Source organism: Sinocyclocheilus anshuiensis, unplaced genomic scaffold (assembly GCF_001515605.1).
Source record: "Sinocyclocheilus anshuiensis isolate Anshui unplaced genomic scaffold, SAMN03320099.WGS_v1.1 scaffold103, whole genome shotgun sequence".
NCBI lineage: Eukaryota > Metazoa > Chordata > Actinopteri > Cypriniformes > Cyprinidae > Sinocyclocheilus > Sinocyclocheilus anshuiensis.
Genome location: NW_015548201.1, coordinates 822102 through 840386, shown reverse-complemented (window position 1 = coordinate 840386; position 18285 = coordinate 822102). Strand labels below are relative to the sequence as shown.

At 38.4% G+C, this 18285-nt stretch overlaps 1 protein-coding gene across 1 annotated transcript in view; it reads left to right on the top strand.

Moving 5' to 3' along the window:
- The window catches only part of LOC107653334 (netrin receptor UNC5A-like), a 239493-nt gene that overhangs the window by 182048 nt on the left and 39160 nt on the right, over positions 1–18285 (top strand). The window contains exons 7-9 of the mRNA XM_016440025.1: positions 3586–3750; positions 16039–16227; positions 16988–17287. Of these exons, the coding sequence (XP_016295511.1) occupies positions 3586–3750; positions 16039–16227; positions 16988–17287 (654 nt within the window). The remainder of the gene's footprint in view (positions 1–3585; positions 3751–16038; positions 16228–16987; positions 17288–18285) is intronic.

Sequence of the window (18285 nt, the reverse complement as noted above, 5' to 3'; positions counted from 1 at the left end):
ATTTTTTTTTTTTTTTTTTTTTTTAATGAAAATCCTTTTTATTTGGAAATGTCACATTATCAAGTCAAATGGGTTGAGAATGCCGTTTTATGTTGACTTTAATGTCTATTTTGCTGCTAGTGTTTTATCTGTAACTCTTTTCTTCTCAGATGAGTCAAAAGACTTCCTCTTAGATGCTTTGTGCAGATTTTCCAAGAGAAGAAAGAGCCTTTTCTCCATCTCTTAGCTGTTGATCTCTCATCACCTGCCTTTTAAAATTCATGTGAAGAATCAGAGACAGGAACACGCTTCTTATTGTAATGTATTCATTAAGGATCAGTTCCAAGTTCAGGCTAGTGTGATGATATAAGCCTGCCTTGCTCGCAAATGTGTCCACTCAATGGCAAACAAGGACAATTATTTTATTGCCTCGCTACTCTCCCTGCCAAATGTTTGATCAAAAGCTGTTTCTGCATCTCTTTTAGATGCACTCCACACATTCTTTGTTAGTACGAATATCATTCTGTGTTGCTTAATAATCTTTCTGTATATTTAAATATGAAAAACCCACTCTCGTTTGGCAGGCTATTACTAAATATCGTCTTTATTCACAGCCATTTATGATGGCAGACTCTTCATCTTTATCACTAAGGCTCGCAAGTACTTTATTAGCTGGTTGTTTGGCCAAGCGGTGACCTCACTGTAGAGGTCTACACGGAGGACCCGAGACCCGAGGACCCGGGATCCGTACGGGTTCGGGGCTATATTTTAAATGGTCAGCCGGGTCCGGGTCGGGTCCCAATCTATTACTTTGGGTCCCGGGTCTGTTTAACATTGTGTGTAATACCCGAGTCGATCGGACTCGGAGAACACCCGGCCGTTATCAGAGTCAGTCAGCGCTGTGCGTGTGTTGTTTTGTAACTTTCAACTTTTAAAAATAAGATGAGAAAAGTGTGAGTCGGTAATTTGAAATAAGGTGGGGAAAAGAAAAAAAACCCACGAGCGACGTCATCAGAAGCAGGGTGGGCTGAGTTAATGCACACGCACGGTGATAATGGATACCTTCATGAGTGATGTGAGTTATTATTGATAATTTTTTTAATAATATTATGAATGAACCGTCTTGTTGTTATATCTCAAATTTTTGCTCAGACTCGGCTCAGAGAGCACAGAGATGATAGCAAATAAGTAAAGCTTTGTGTGCATCACAGTCAGGTACAACGGAGAAGTCTTCTTACATTAGGTAAGACAAAAAGTTTAATTTTCGCAACTTGTTTATCGACTTGTTAATAGCAATTTGCTGTGGAATATGTGCCGATCGGGTCCAGTCGGGTCTGTGTCTTCCCGGCCGGGTTCGGGTCCATCTTTCAAATAATTGACGGTCCGCGTCGGTTCCGGGTAGTACATTTTTGACATTTCTCGGTTCTGCACGGGCCCAGGTCCAACTTTCAAAATAATAGACGGGTCCGGGTCGGTTCAGTGTAGCATGAATTTTTGGACCCGTGTAGACCTCTACCTCACTGTACTGTCAGGGTCGGGTTAGCGGAGTAGAACCGCATAGTGAATATGTTATAAAGCCAGAGGTTAATGAACAGCCCAGCGTGTCTGATCCTAAGTCTGTCGAATGGAGTCATCAGTAACTCTGTATCCAAGTGCCATAATTCACCCCTGCTCTTGGTCCTGTGAGGGCGCAGCTCAGCGCCCCTAGAGAGCTCATTACCAGAGCTGCTCACATTAGCCCTGTAGTAACCTTCCCCAACCTGGCACAACGTCAGCCTGAATAAGACTTCCAAAATGGCCTCCGGACCAGCTGACGTATAACAGGGCCCTGTGAGAATGAGAAATGGAAATAAAATACTTCTCCCATGGCTTGGGAGGAAATAGGACATTTGAGTGTCGTTACACTGGGCATAAACACACATACAGAATTTCCCTCCTGCCTTTTATCCTCCTATGGGCTTTTCACACTTGAAATTGTAATCTGGTTATCGTAGACATACTTTAATATTGTGAATGAAAAACTCCTTTTTTTTTTTTCATTCCACTCAGACCATTCATGGATGCTTAGTTGAACAAATATGTCATACATGGTTTTGATGTCACAACCATGAGAAAATTAGCATATGGCCACCCACATTTATATATAAACAAATCAGTATTCAGTAGCTTGGCCAACCCAGATGATTTAAGATTTTTTTATATATATTTTTATTCAGCAAGGATGCAATTGATTAAAAATCAAAAGTGACAGTAAAGACATTCATAATGATACATAAGATTTTTATTTCCAATAAATGTATATATTCAACATTGATAATAATAAATGTCTCTTGTGCACCAAATCAGCATATTAGAATGATTTCTAAAATTCAGCTTTGCCATTGCAGGAATAAATTAAATGTTAAAATATATTCAAGTAGAAAACAGCTACTTTAAACTAATAATATTTTGCCATATTACTGTTGTTTTAAGTTTTTTTTTTTTTTTTTTTTTTTTCAAAAACATGCAGCCTTGGTGAGAATAACATTGCAAAAACTTAACAACGTCAAACTTCTGAACAACAATATTATATTCTTAGAGGAAGGCAGAGCAGAATTAAATAATTAAACTAGATACCGTACTTTTAAGACATGGTTTTAAAAATGGTCATGTAAAACAGAAATGTGAGTGTTTTGATGGAAAAAAAACCCTTTACTAACACATCCTTCAGGGAAAGAAATTAACTGCCACAAAAGTGTTAAAAAATGTTATACTTCATAGCTGTATTCAAGTCTCTAATGCTTAGCTAAAAAGCAAGGAATAGTGTTTTCAAATGTGGTGGTTGATGTGCTGCATATGTGAAGCTGTGGCTACAGAGGCGGCACGTCTGCATGTAGTTGTAGTGTATCTGTATCATAGAGACAGGCATTGCATCCATCAGTGTGACAGCACTTAAGTTGCATAAGCTGCATTATAATAATATCACCGCAATGTCAAAAACTGTGACTGACATGAGCAGAAGGCAGGTATGTGGAGTTTGTGCGTACATGTTATAGAGCACGTGTGTTGCTGAGATAGGTTAGCTAAAGTCGAAATATTTATAACTAGCTACTGGGTGCGAACTACGGGGGAGCTAGGGGGAGCTCGGGTTATAAAAAAAAAACAAGTGGGCTCCCCCAAAGTCCACGGTATAGTTCAAACACTGACTAGCTACCTGAATAATAACAGCTAGTTGAATGGCACTACCTCCCCCTCGAATATTGAGATACACTGGCAGCCAAAGGTTTGGAATAGTTACATGTATTTACATGTTTTTTAATAAATTACATTTTAAAATATATTAAAATAGAAAACAGGTATTTTAAATTGTAATAATATTTCACAATATTACTTTTTACTGTAGTTTTGATCAAATAAATGCAGGCTTGATGAGCATAAGAGACATCTTTCAAAAACACTAAAATATCTTTTATTTTAAACTTTTGTCCTCCACTGTTGTTACTGCACATACAGATATTAGATAAATATTTATGTTTGTGTACTTGAGTTGAGCATGTTTCTGCCCTAATGTGTGATCGATTGCTAATTGTACTTCCTCTGTGTGTATATGTATATGTGTTTGTTCAGTGCATGGAGGTTGGAGCGAGTGGAGTAAGTGGTCGCCATGCGGAGCCGACTGCACCATGTGGAGGAGCAGGGAATGTACCCAACCTACACCCAGCACCGGTGGGAAGGACTGCCAGGGCCTGGATCTTCAATCCCTCAACTGCACCAGTGAGCAGTGCCCACAGAGTGAGTACCACCATCTCTGTCCCTTGATTAATCAATCGATTAAAACACAGGCTTCCTTTATTGATCACTAAATGTGATGTGAAGCCTGGGATGCATCAGTGAGAGCAGTGGTGTATTGTAACGAAGTAATAACAGATGATTCATTTTCCACTCAAGTGTGCGATCTGACATTATCAAGTAGGCTATATCACCAGAGTGCACGCACGTTGATTTATTAATCTATTAAAACTCAAAATTCAAGGCATTCTAAATTGTAGATGGCAAAAATGCTTTTGTATGCTTTTTTATGTTTATATAATTTAATATAGTTAAAGGGGTCATATGATGCTGCTAAAAAGAACAGTATTTTAGACATATTGCTTGTTTTTGCTTAATTTTGCCAACGAAAATAGTTCCAAAGATCACAGCACTGTTTTGCGTCTGTGAGCAATGGACAGTGTTTACTTATTGAATGAATCAGCTTTTTTAACAAATCTGTTGATAAAAATGATTCAGTGATTCACTCATTAACATAGTCAAATGCTTTGTTTCTGAATGAATCAGTCGTTTGAATTAATCGGTTGAATCTCAATGACTCCCTCATTAACAGTCACTTGCTGCCACCTACTGGCGGTTTTAATTTCACATTTTGACTATTTTGTTCATGTTTTCAATTATTTCAAATATCAGTATTCAACGTTTTATGTTAAAAACAAAACATTATTTATCCATCTGTAACTGCAGGTTAAATGGATCAATGTCCCCTCTGAGATACATGAACTGTGTAAATACATCTAAAGGCTATTTTAGATGCAGATTCCAGAAATGTTTTCTTACGTTGGAATGAAAGACACTAAGTACCGGATGAAGTGCTTCTTATTCTTACCCAAAAATACAAAATGGAAGAAAGAGTTAAAACTGAACACAATCTTGCTACTCAAGCCGTGTATGAACATTTTTTATATATATTTATTTGCTTCTTTTCCATTTTGCATTTACTTGTACTTTTACTTTCAATACTTAAGTACTTTTCGTACTTGAGTACAATAAATATCACATACTTTAAGACTTTTACTCAAGTAATATTCTAAACGGTGACTTCAACTTCTACCAAAGTCATTTTCTGGTAAGATATCTGTACTTTTACTTGAGTATGGCTTTCAGGTACTTTATACACCACTGAGTGAGAGTCCCATTAACTAGCAGACAACGGGAGGGAAGAATCTGGGAAGGGCACCTTGGAGGTCTACATTAACGCACTTTGCTTAGTATTTCAGGCAGGGTTTGTGTATCGTTGGGTTGTGTTTTTTGCAGGAAGGTCACTTTTCCAGATCAGAGATTCTTGAGTTGTCAAAGGTCTTGATGTCCGCTGGGTTATGTTCCCTCTGTTTATTTTCCAGCTTTTCTTTCCGCACACAACCTTTCCTGTTCCTGTTTTTCGTCTGTTCTTTTTATGATTTTAACCCTCTCAGTCCTGCAGCCGCTGTTGCCATAGTACCACAGCAGCACTGAAATGGGCGTCCTCTGGAGCAGCAGTGTTATTGCCATTCTTCTGATGATTGTTTTTGATATCAGAGCTTCTGGTGGCCGTTATCAACTGTTTGTACAAGAAACGATTGGTTCAAACAAATGCCAGAGGGCAGACTGTGGAGAAGTCACAGCTTTGTGTGATTTCAGTTTTGTGTGGGGCAGAAGAGCTTCTAGAGCATGTGGTTTAATGTGCTTTCCCAGCTCTACATTCTTTATGTGCTAAAAGTGTTGCAACTAGAAAAATCCTACTTGAAATATGACTTTTAAATCTTGAATAGTTTGTGTTGACCAGAAAGTTTAAAATGCTGAAATTGGAATGAATTTATTTGTTTGTGTACTATAATGCATCACCAGAAGTTTAGGGTTGGTAAGATTTTATGTTTTTCTCTTATGCTCACAAAGGCTGGATTTAAATGAAAATGAAGTATAAAAGCATATAGTATACAAAAACATGATTCATCAGAAATCATTCTATTATGCTGATTTGCTGCTCAAAAACATTTCTTATTATTAATGTAAAAAAAAAACGTTTGTGCTGCTTAATATTCTTGTGGAAACATGATACTTTGGAAACCATGATTCTTTGATAAATGTAAAAGTTTAAAAATCACAGCATTTATTTAAAAAATGTTTACAATTTTTTAAATTTGTATAAAAAAAATTGTTACATTACAAAATGTCTTTATTGTCGCTTTTGATCAATTTAATGCATCATATATATATATGTGTGTGTATATATATATATATATATATACAGTGGGTACGGAAAGTATTCAGACCCCCTTAAATTTTTCACTCTTTGTTATATTACAGCCATTTGCTAAAATCATTTAAGTTAATTTTTTTTCCTCATTAATGTACACACAGCACCCCATATTGACAGAAAAACACAGAATTGTTGACATTTTTGCAGCTTTATTATATATATACATACATAAATAATGTTACAAGTGCAAATAAATGGTGATATAGTTCGGCAACATTCTCTGCGGCTTGGATAGTGATAAACAGGTTGAGTTCGTTTTAGTACATCTTTCTTCTTCTTGCCTATGATATTTAAATATTCCTAGAAGTTGTACAGTACTGTATAAAAATTGATTCAGTGTGAACTTGCAAAAACCACTTTTGAATCCAGTAAAAAAAATTGAATTTATTTGAACAAAATAATATAGCACCCTCCTCTGGCCATTCAAAGAATGCAACTCTCATGTGCTTTGTTAACACATTAACAATTGTGTTCATAGTCAAGCAAGCTTGTGCAACTTGAAGTGTTTGCACTGACTTACTTATAGGCATATATTTTGGCCATATCACAGTTGAATTATTCACCCTGTCTGTCATCCAAAGCGCTTTGTGTGATATCAGCTGTGAAGAACCGCAGTTTAAAGGCCTCCCATAGAGACAGCAGAACAACAGAAAAAGCTGCACTTTTAATGTCTCGCCCTGTAATTTACCCACTGGTTATCATGACATGTGGTGAGCTGAACACTTGTTCTTTATTAACAGTTAATTTGGGGCTGTTTCACTCCCAGCAGAAATCAGGGACTCGTCTCGGCAACTTGCTTCACGTGCTATTCTGTTTAATCTCGCTACGGCCATGACTGTTGCTGATACGGATCGTCAACAGAAAGAGACAGAGATAAAGAGAGGCAGAGTGTGAGCAAACACTCCCATTAGTATGTGCAGAAGTAGAGGTCAAGGGTAAAGAGTTTGTATTCCCCATGCTGCGAGTCGATACAGTTCTAGAAACCTTAGCTTTTCTACTAAGGGCCACATGGAGGCATGTCCAATCATAGCATCATCTCAAACCACCCCAGCATATTTGCAGCGTTGAGATTTTGCAATATTGAATATTGCAACCTGCCAGCCGAGCCCAAGGCCTAGTTATTATCATTAGATGTTTACGTTCCTCTGTTCTGGGAGGTTGCTCTGCAGTCAGGATGTTATTAATTGGCCCATATTGCTCAAATTAAAAGCACAGAAGCTGGTACGATAGCAGCCATGGAGCAATTTGCTCAGCTGGGGGTCTGGCCAAGCAGATGTGCATCATAGTGTTGTATTCACATCCTCTTGGATTAAAGTGTCAGGATTGGCGTTTTATTTTGGGCTGTTCTGCACTGTTAACATACAGTAGTCCCCCTCCAGGAAGTTCTCTTTTTTTTTTTTGCGCTGGGGTCAAAGGGGAGCCAGTCGAGTCATTCCACTCATTCTTTAGGTTTTTGCACATTTCAGATTTTAATGTGAGCCCTCCCACACGTCATTTACACATGGTCGTACTATCTCAAACTCTTTAAAGCCCACACTTATACAGGCAAAAATCCCTTAAAATTGGAATGCAGGCCGCAGAAAAATTCTTGTCCCAATCTGTTCTCAGCAGATGTCTCTTGCCAGACAATAGACCTGTTTTATAAAGTAATAAGCAGAAAATCCTGCCTGTTTTGGCTACTCCACTGCACAGGAAATGTTTTTTTTTTTCCCTTCCTCTGAGTCTTTAATTAGTTGTTAGTGGAAACTCTTGTTGAAATAAAAGTAGCATTTAGTGTCCTCGTAATTCAAGGTGGAGATTAGCCCTTGAGCACCTGCTATGGGTTAAATGCAAGTTAAAAAGCATAGAAATCCAAAGCAACTGAGTGATTTGAAGAGCATCAGAATGACTGTTCACTCTGTACTGTGGATGTGGTCGAGGAGGACAGGTTAATACTCGTGCTTCCATCATGCACGTGCCATAAATAGAATCAATGTTTTTGTTAAATATGACGTGTTTCTAAATCAGCAGTGTTTTGTCACGTTGGTGCTAGAAAAGATATTCCCATCAAAAGCAATTAGCTTTTCAAACAGTGCTTGAGTTCTTTTTACCAGGGTTGTGTAAGAATGAAAATATTTATATTCGACGTATCTGTTGCAGCAGAGATTTTAATAATAAATATTAATTATAATGTATAAAAATATATAATACATTGACCTCATAACAATGACTTCATAATAACATTATGTATTCAATATTAATAAATAGTTATATTTTTATATCTTATATCATTTTTTCTAACCATATGTATACACAATACTGACTTTTATATTTTATGCAATTATCTTTTTATTTTTTATATTTAAAAAATATTAAATACCAATAAATAGTTATATTTTTATATCATAAATACATTTTTACAAGTCATTTCTTTATATAATACAAGTATACCAATATATTTCTAGTGAAAATAAAGTTGCATAATTTCTTTTAAGATTTCTAAAGACTAGCATTGAGCTTGCAGCTGATTGGTTGATAGGAATATTGTTCCAGGATATACAAGGGTGTTGATTCAAAATCACGGCCACCAAATAGAATTTTATTAGAGGTGTCTATTGTTTGATTTTTACAAATCGGTGGATAACTACAGTGCGGATGCTGCATAACGCCTCTCATAACCTCCATTCATCTAGTCAGGATAATTAACAGTTTCGTGCATCACCACCTGGTGAAATTACACCCAGGTGTTGCTGGGAAACAAAGTGATGATGGAAAGGAAAAGTCATGTTGCTAAATTAATGCAGCCTGCACTGACAATCTGTCAGACTCTGTTCCATGTTTTGTGTGTTCTGCTCCCCAGGTGCCTTCCCATATATTCTCCAGTGTCTCCTCGTTCCTCGTGTGTGTGCACCGTGACACAATCAGGCTAATTTGTGGAATAAAGTAAATAAAGACATTTAAAAGCACTTTGTTTTTAGCCATTTAGCAATAGTGGAAATAACATTGTAACCTTTGAGTGCAAATCTACTCTTTGTCTTTCATACTAAGGGACTCATTCAGTAATACCTATTTTTTCAATTTTTACCACTGTGATAAGATTCTAAAGATTAAATTTTGGACTTTTTATGATTACCTCCACATTTTCATCTTCTCATAAATAACCACAAATAACAGTATCGGTTTTGCAACCAATATCTACCTTTCCATGATAAATGCTTCCTGATAACACCACATGCTAGTGTTTTATCAATAGCACAACACAGACAGAGAGCCAGCATCAACTTCAACACGATCTTCCTGACAGAATCACTACCGTCTCTTACAATTTCGTTGTTACAAGTCTGAACCTGTTTCTGTCAGCCATGATAGGAGAATTGCAGGTTGTTGGCTGTATCCCACCGTGAGAGGAGGGGAGGCACTCTCTGAGATTTACCCACAGGCGGAGTTTGGTCCCCTCAGGCCAGGCCTGACGCCCCGCTGTTAGATGTTCGGAGCCCACTCTGTTACACCTCCAGAAACCTGTGTTTCAACACACCTTACATCAGCCTCTGGAACAGCAGGAACATCGCTCGCTCTGTTTTGTGTTGATTACAGCAAAAAGGGAGCAAGGGTGGGGGAATCTGATACCGAAAGCAGTTCGTCTGCCTTTTCCCCCACCGCCTCCACATCAAGGCGAGGTGAGAGAGAAAGCGCTTGAAAGCGAATCAGAGACGAGGTGCTGTGGAGGCAGAATACTGTCGCGCGGAATCAGGCAGAATCCATCCAATTATAAAAGCTGATTAACTGTGTCAATTAAAGCGTGATGGATATCTGTTCATTTATTGAGCAGGGCAGAGGGAACGCCAGCCCGGGCTGTAGGCAACTTCAGTGATTGGCTCTTCAATACATCTGTTAGACCTGATAAAAAGTTGCACAAGGAGGCTCTGATACGTGCAAAGAGATTACCAGGTGAAATAAAGCAGGGAGAGGGGGTGAAGGAGAACGGTTCAGCTGGATAGAAGGGGAGAGAAACTTATGGGATGAATTACATCCTGCATTTTGTAGGATGCCAGTGATTGGCACATTAAGTGGTGGATAATATGATGTGATATACTATTTCTGCATATTGCTTTAGAAGTAACACTTTTATAACACTTCTTTATATTGTGAAGGGTAATATATTATATTCTATCTCTCACAGTTGAACATTTAAAAAACAGAAAGTGGAAATTGTTTTTTTCAGTAAGTGTAGTTAACTAAACACACAAAACATACTGTATATCAATTAACCATTTGTAGCTGTGGTTGTATTAAGTGATATAACACACATTAATTCATTAATTTATTTATTTTTTTATTTTTTATTTCTAGCATGGGTTTCACTGAGTACTACAGCTTAATGTGTTGGATCATGCATCTGTGTTTATAATATAATTTTATGCACAACTATGTATTTAATATTTGTATTTAATATTTCATCATTTGTTTAATAAGTAATTAGTAATTATTAGTAATTTGGTTATATAAATTGACAAAATGTATTTATTTAATGAATACAATTTTACATTTCACACACACACACACACACACATATTAGTATTATTATAAGTATTATTAATATTAATATTATTAGTATTATTAATATTAGTATTAATGTTCGTTTTAATTATTATTTGTTTTGGTTATATTAGTGACAACTTATTCATTTTGTTACATAAATTCACAAAATATGTGATATTTATAAAATATATCAATATATAAAAAATACAATTTAAAATTGTTTTCAAGTTTTGTCACAGATTTGAGATTTTGCCATGTAGTTTTTAATGTTTTCAATAATTTAATTTAAATGTTTATTTATTTTACTTGTTTTCTCTCTCTCTCTCTCTCTCTCTCTCTCTCAAATTCAAATTCAAATGAGCTTTATTGGCATGACTTGCACAGTATTGCCAAAGCATTGTCCATTACATGAATAAGGAATAAACGATTATATAATACATAAACAAAACAAGAAAAGATCTGTAAAATAATTAAGTAAATAAGTACATGTGTACACAAACAAACAAAAAAACAAGAAAAATATTAAAGACATTGTTAAAAAAAAAAAATTTGCACAACAGTACATGTAAGAAATGCTCTTGCTTCAGTTTTGTTCACTGGCTGACAGTCTTAGTTTGTTACAGGCTGATACATATCTTGCTGCTGTTATGATCATTTTGGAATCTTCCCCTAAAATGTGACTTAATTTTACTGTATTTGGTAATGCCATAAAATGTGGTTTAATTTGTAGGAATTTGGGGAAATATGCAGCTCTAATGTTGTGATAGTAATCACAGTGCAGTAAGAAATGTTCCTCTGTTTCCAGCTCTTTCTGTGAGCACAGTGAACACAGTCTCTGCTGCCATCTCTGTCTGTGTCGTCCTCTCTCTATAGCCAGACAGTGATCACTCAGTCTGTATTTTGTCAGTGTCTTTCTTAATTTGTGATCTTTTACACAGCTCAGGTATTCTGTTCAAGTTCATTTTATTTGTATAGCACATTTACAGCAGCCGGTAGGCTGACCAAAGTGCTTTACAGAAAAGAGATTTATAAAAACATACACAGAAAACAAGCCAAATAAAAATATGAACAACCCATTAAAAAATTACCGAATAACAGTAATCAATACACTAAGGAAAACAGATAGGTTTTTAGCAGGGACTTAAAGACAGGCAGAGAAGGGGCCATTCTAATTTCTAAAGGCAGGGTATTCCAAAGCCGTGGCCCTGCCACCGCAAATGCACGCTCCCCTCTACGCTTAAGTCTAACATGTGGAACTACCAACAAAGCCTGGTCGCAAGACCTTAGGCTTCTAGATGGAGTGTATAAATGAAGAAGTTAAGAGAGGTAGACAGGAGCTAGGTTATGTAACGATTTAAAAACAAAGAGTAGAATTTTGAAGTCTATTCTCTGATGAACCGGCAACCAGTGTAGAGATCTGAGAATTGGAGAATGTGTTCATGTTTGCGACACTTCAGAAGAAGTCTTGCCGCAGATTCTGCTGGTTTGTAGTCTCTTTTCAGGTCTAAATACAGCTCCATCTTCTTTTGTCATTTAATGGCATCTTTCCAATAAGCAATGTAATTGTGTTTTTGTAGCTGTGTGATTTGGTTGGGCCGGATTGTGCTGTGCTGGTTTGGGTGTAGTTTGAGCACCAGCTGTAAAAGGGCACTCTTCTGCAGGTTCTGCTCCTGCCACTGCAGGGCTTCAGTCTGGTAAGAGCTCGCATCACTGCATCTCAGGTGCTGGTGGAATTTCACAGCTCTCTTTTGAATACTAATTAATAATGGGTATTGTCCTAATTCAGCTCTGCACGAGTTGTTTGGGGTTGCTCTGTTAACTTTTAAGATGCTTTTACAAATTTGGGTATGCATAATTTCTATGCATACAATTTCTTCTTTTTCCCATTTGGAGAAATCTTGGGTTTTTGGGGGTCTCCATATCTCACTGCCATAAAGAGCGATTGGTTCGATTATTGCTTTTAGGATTTTTAGCCAGGTTTGAATTGGAATTTCAAATTGAATTGTATTTTTGATCATGTAGAAGACTCTCAGTGCCTTTGCTTTCAGTTCATTCACAGCCAGATTGAAGTTCCCTGTTGAGCTGATTTTTAGTCCCAGATAGCTGTATTCATGGGTGTGTTGGAGGACCTGGTTTCCCGCTCTGAAAGTGTGTTTATTTTCCTTACACCTGGGTCTCTTTTGAAAAATCATTATTTTTGTTTTTGCGAGGTTGATTTTAAGAGCCCATGTTTGACTGAATGTCTCTATGATGTCGAGGAGCTGTTGTAGTCCCTCTTTTGTTTTTGACAGAATGACTAAATCATCTGCATAGAGGAGACATTTGATTTCTGATTCAGTTAGGCTTGGGCCGGGGGCAGTCGAATTGTTTAATTCTTTGGCTAATTCATTGATATAAATGTTAAACAGAGTGGGGCTCAATGGGCAACCTTGTCTAACTCCTCGTTGTTGAGAGAATCTCTCTCTCTCTCTCTCTCTCTCTCTCTCTCTCTCTCTCTCTCTCTCTCTCTCTCTCTCTCTCTCTCTCTCTCTCTCTCTCTCTCTCTCTCTCTCTCTCTCTCTCTCTCTCTCTCTCTCTCTCTCTCTCTCTCTCTCTCTCTCTCTCTACCTCTACCTACCTCTACCTCTCTCTCTACCTCTACCAGAAACTGCATTTCATGATTCAGTGGAGAGTAAGTTTGCTTCCACTCTGGAGGGTTTTACAGATTTACAGACTCTTCAGCCTATTAATCTTCTTTTTTTTCATGCTATTTTCAGCAACTGGAGCGCACATGCTACAGGCACAAACCCAGCCCCCATCGTCTCACGGTGCAACGACTGTCAGTTTATGATATCGTAAGCCCTCTTAAACCATGACAAAGTCACTTCCCACAGACATACTTAATGCATCGTCGATACAGAAACGCAGGAGTGATTCCTGTTTGCATGCGCTCAGTCATTCATGATTGACCAGCTGTCATGAAACAAGGCCTGATGTAATACCACTTCCTGGAGCTCAGCCACCCTCCTGCTTGCACGGTATCATGTCGTATTGACAGAGTCATCAGTCAAACCTGTTCAACAAAACATGTCAAGACATGTTGCCGATGACCCCTGAGCGGCATTAGCGATACTTTGTTGTCACGTCAGGATAATGGAGCTATATTTGGATGAAATTAACTGGACTAGGCACCTGTAGTCCTGAGAAGTGTAGATTGTCTTAAGTAACAACTCCGCTGATAGCAATGAGGCTGTTTATTGCGACTCTGGTGATTAAGAGTGTGATGAACAATTAGAAGACAGCTTAATTAGAGTGACGCAGACTTGCATAATGGTAATTGACAGCCCTGTTTTAATTGTCTGTGTGATTTTGGGCTTGGGGATGATTCTAATGTAATCACTTCCTTTGATAATCTCACTCTCGTTTAGTCCAAACAAACCAAGCAGAGAGTCTCAGGATGTTAGTGTGATCGTGAAAGTGAGTCAAACTTCCTGTACAGTTTTGTTCACACTAATGAAAAGGAAATAAAAGGCTAATTAAGGGCTAAAAAAAATAAATGTTTCAAAAGTAAATTGTAACTTTAAATTAAACACAACAATATAAACAAGAATGAGTTTACAAACTAACACACAATTCGTAATGTAGAACTTCTGTCCCATATAGATAGATAGATAGATAGATAGATAGAATTAAGATGCATTATTTACTCTATTTATAAAGCACTTTTCCCCACATCCCCAAAAAGAGGTTTTGTCAGATATAATTTGTCAGCAATTTCTCCCTGGAGTTTTTTGACTGTTAAAGACATGCACATTTATTCTTGATTTGGCCTTCTGTTGACCCCACTTTGTGTGAGGAGACTATGATGCAGGACGTAATGCTCAGTGATATGGCCCATATGCACAGCTGTGACTCTACCCCTGAATTCAGGAGCTTTGGCTGAGCGATTCCTCATAGATTTTAGCTGTCAGTCCATGGAGCATCTAAATAGGCCTGAATACGCCTCTGCAGACTCTCGTCACGATGCAGAGCCACTGGGTCTCTCCACACCTCTACCACCCAACAAATCAGCATGCCACAGAGACAACCCTCACAAATCTAATTTCCCACCGAAACAATTGATTAGAATAATTTTGGATGTGATTGTCTCTGGGTACTTAGCCATAAAGCTGCAGGCCACAACGAGAGAGGGCACATGAAATTATGTGGATTCATAAGGAAATCTGCTTTGTGTCAGAAACACACACTCTCACTCCCTGTCTCTCTCCCTCTTTTTGGAAGGAAGTGTCTTTCAAAATCACAGCCATAAATTCAGCAGCTTGAAGAATGCTGATGTAGCAGGCTGCCAGCAAACACTCCCGTCTTTCCAACTGCAGAACAACCCACTGAAGCACAGATATGATTACCTTTTTAAGGAGGCGGCAGTAGGGAAGCTGCACATCTACTGAAATGTTTTCCCAGCAGTTAATTCCCTTACACACAATGCAAGCCAAGTCAGGTTTAGGTAATTCTGTTTGATAATAATTTTATGCTTAGAGAAAAAAAAAAAAACTGGCATCTGGCAAAATTTGGTTAACATCAGATTACAAAGTAATACATGAGAAGAACAGGTATTTAATTCTAAAATTGACATTGATTATCACTTTACGCAGTTTTAAACCATCTATTCAGGCAAATGTTTGGAGTTGAATACTGCATGCATTGCACAGTATGCAGTGCTATTTTCTTTCATGTGAAACCGTACACATTACATATTTAAAATAGTTATATACTGACCTCATTGACCTCTTTGAGTTGTATGCTTAATTCAATGTATCATCCCAGATATTTTTTTTCCCTCTAAATGTCTTATAAAAGTCAAGAAGGTATTTTATGCAGTGTTGTCTTTAGTTTACTGCACATTTTGGCAATTACAGTGGGCTATACAGGAAGTTAGTACTTTTATTAAGCTAGGACAGATTAAATTCCTCAAAAGTGACAGGAAAGACATTTATAATGTTACATGAGATTTCTACTAAATGCTGTTCTTTTGAACTTTCTGTTCATCAAATAATCCTGAAAAAAAAGAGAGAAAAAAATCACTGTTTCCACAAAACTTTTAAGCAGCACAATTGTTTTAAAAATTGAGGATAATAAATTATTCTTTAGCACAAAATAAGCATATTAGAATGATTTCTGAAGGATCATGTGACACTGAAGTAATGTATTTAGGCATTACGTAGCACAATTATATTAATGTTTTTAATAAAAATCATTAATTAAAAATGTATTTGAAAGTATTACAGAGAGAACCTAGAACCTTTTTTATTTCTCTGTTTTAACCAATAGAATTGCTGATATTATAAATATTATGAATGTAAACCAGATCTACAATCTGTGCTAGATCTACAATCCAGAAGTTGACCTTTGCTGCAACTCATTGCTGACAAATAAAAATGCTAATATTGACAATATGGTAACCAATATTTTGTGTGGCTATTACTGACACATATGTCTCTTTTTCTGTCCTTGCGCAGCGGCATCAGGTGCTGAGGATGTGGCCTTGTACGTGGGCATCGTGGCAGTGGCTCTTTGTCTGACTCTGCTGCTGATTGTACTGGTGTTGGTCTACCGCAGAAAGAAGGAAGGTCTCGATGCAGATGTGGCCGACTCCTCCATCCTCACCACTGGCTTCCAGCCCATGGGCATCAAGCCCACCAAGCCAGGTGTGTGGGCACCGCGCAGGGCAACCCGCAGCAGTAGGCTATTGTTTCTCTACACTATCCACCCCTCGTCACGGTGTTTCTCACCCATTCTTTCATCCCAGTGCCCGAGTTCCTGTGCCACCTGTGGCCATGGCAATTCATAGTCTTACAATTATGTCCGTGTATGTGCGGTGTTTGCATTAAATGGAGGTAGTCATAATTTTGTGTGTCATCTTCACAGTTGCAAATGAATGTGGTGGTTTTACTTAAATCATCTTTGAAGTCATAAGTGAGAGGAGACCTTTACTCATCCGCCTGCTACCATGGGAAGTGATTTGGTAATAGTAGCATTAAGCTGATTTCCATTGATCTTCCCACGAAACAAATCTGCCTACTGCTGTGCATTTTTATTTTTACATATGTAAATTGTTTAACATGGGGAAAAAACAAGAACATTTCTGAAATCACAAAATATAGAGTTAGATTCTGGGGATTTGAACCTGAATAAAGCCACACAGAAAGCTTTATTTAAAGTGTAAAAAATGTAAACCGTGACTGGCAGGCTTTCTTTAAACTCTGAATGGAATTGATTGTGGCTGCTAGAGAGGAGGAGGCATTGATTTATTTACGAGTGAGTCTCTCTCAGCGCCGAAGGCCCGGCTACATCCATAGATTTGTGCATTTGCACTGAATTTCAATTTGTGTTGAGCACTTTTAACCACTGTGACCTTTCAGAGTGTTTTTTTTTTTTTCACTTGTTTCTTTCTCTCTGTTTCTACAGAAAACTCTCATTTGCTCACCATCCAACCCGATTTGACTACCACCACCACAAGCTACCAGGGAACTCTGCGTTCTCGCCACGAAGTCACTGGGAAGTTCTCCGTGAGTAACGGCCCCCTCCTGGAGCCACTTCCTAACAGCTCCCACACGCTGCACAATGGCAAACTGCCTAGTGATCCCAATGACTTCATGAACAGCCTGTCCTCTCAGATGTATTTCAAAACGCTACCGAGAGACAACGTCAACACCTCCTATGGCACTTTCAATTTCCTGGGTGGCCGCCTAACCCTCCCCAACACTGGTAAGATTATATGACTGCAAACAGTACAAAATGTTTTATGTGTTTAGTCAGGAGTGTTGTGAAAGAGCTCTGTAGCTTTGTTAAACTGCAACGTTATTATACCGACATGGCCCAAAATGGAAGGGTGAAGTGATCCAATTACACGGTAATCCACGCAGTTTTATGTAAATCGGGACACGAGCGAATGCGAACACCTTATAAAGATGTTTTTATAAAACGGGTAAAGAAGTGCTTCCATTTATATACTAATGATTGTGTTATGACAATGACGACCATTTTCCTTTTACAATGAAAATAGCTGTAATTGGGGAACGTCTTGTTTTATTTTCCCATTCTTTTTTTCGAAGGATACCTCACTGCATCTTCTCCGAGCTGAGCCAGTGACTTGGTTGTCAGCTGTGGCACTGTAAGCTGATATGCAGTGTGCACATTCATAGTGTCTGCAACTCTATCCACTCCAAGGACGCCACCAGAGTATATTCAAACCAATTAGTCTCCTTAATCACAGACAGAGGGTTCATCACGCTGTCACATTATGAATCACTCGCGGTCAAAGAGACAGCTCACGAGGCAGTGGAAATGAAATAACCAGGACTCCCTCAACTAAGAACATTGCCCTTCAAAATATTGGCGTTCGCGGCTCCAGCCCGATGACGCACCACGAAGTGGAAGTACTGGAGCGCGAGGAACCATCGAGTCACCCTGGCATTGGTGTTCTTAGCGCGGGCCATCCACTGAAGGGGTGCATGGTCCGTAACCAGGGTGAACTTCCGGCCAAGGAGGTAGTAGCGCAGCTCCAGGACTGCCCACTTGACGGCCAGGGCCTCCTTCTCCACCGCGGCGTAATTTCTCTCAGCCGGGGTCAGCTTCCTGCTAATATAAATGACCGGATGCTCCTCACCTTCCTGGATCTGCGACAGGACAGCTCCCAGTCCCGTGTCGGAGGCATCCGTCTGCAGCAGGAAGGGGCAGCTAAAGTCCGGGGCTCGGACAACCGG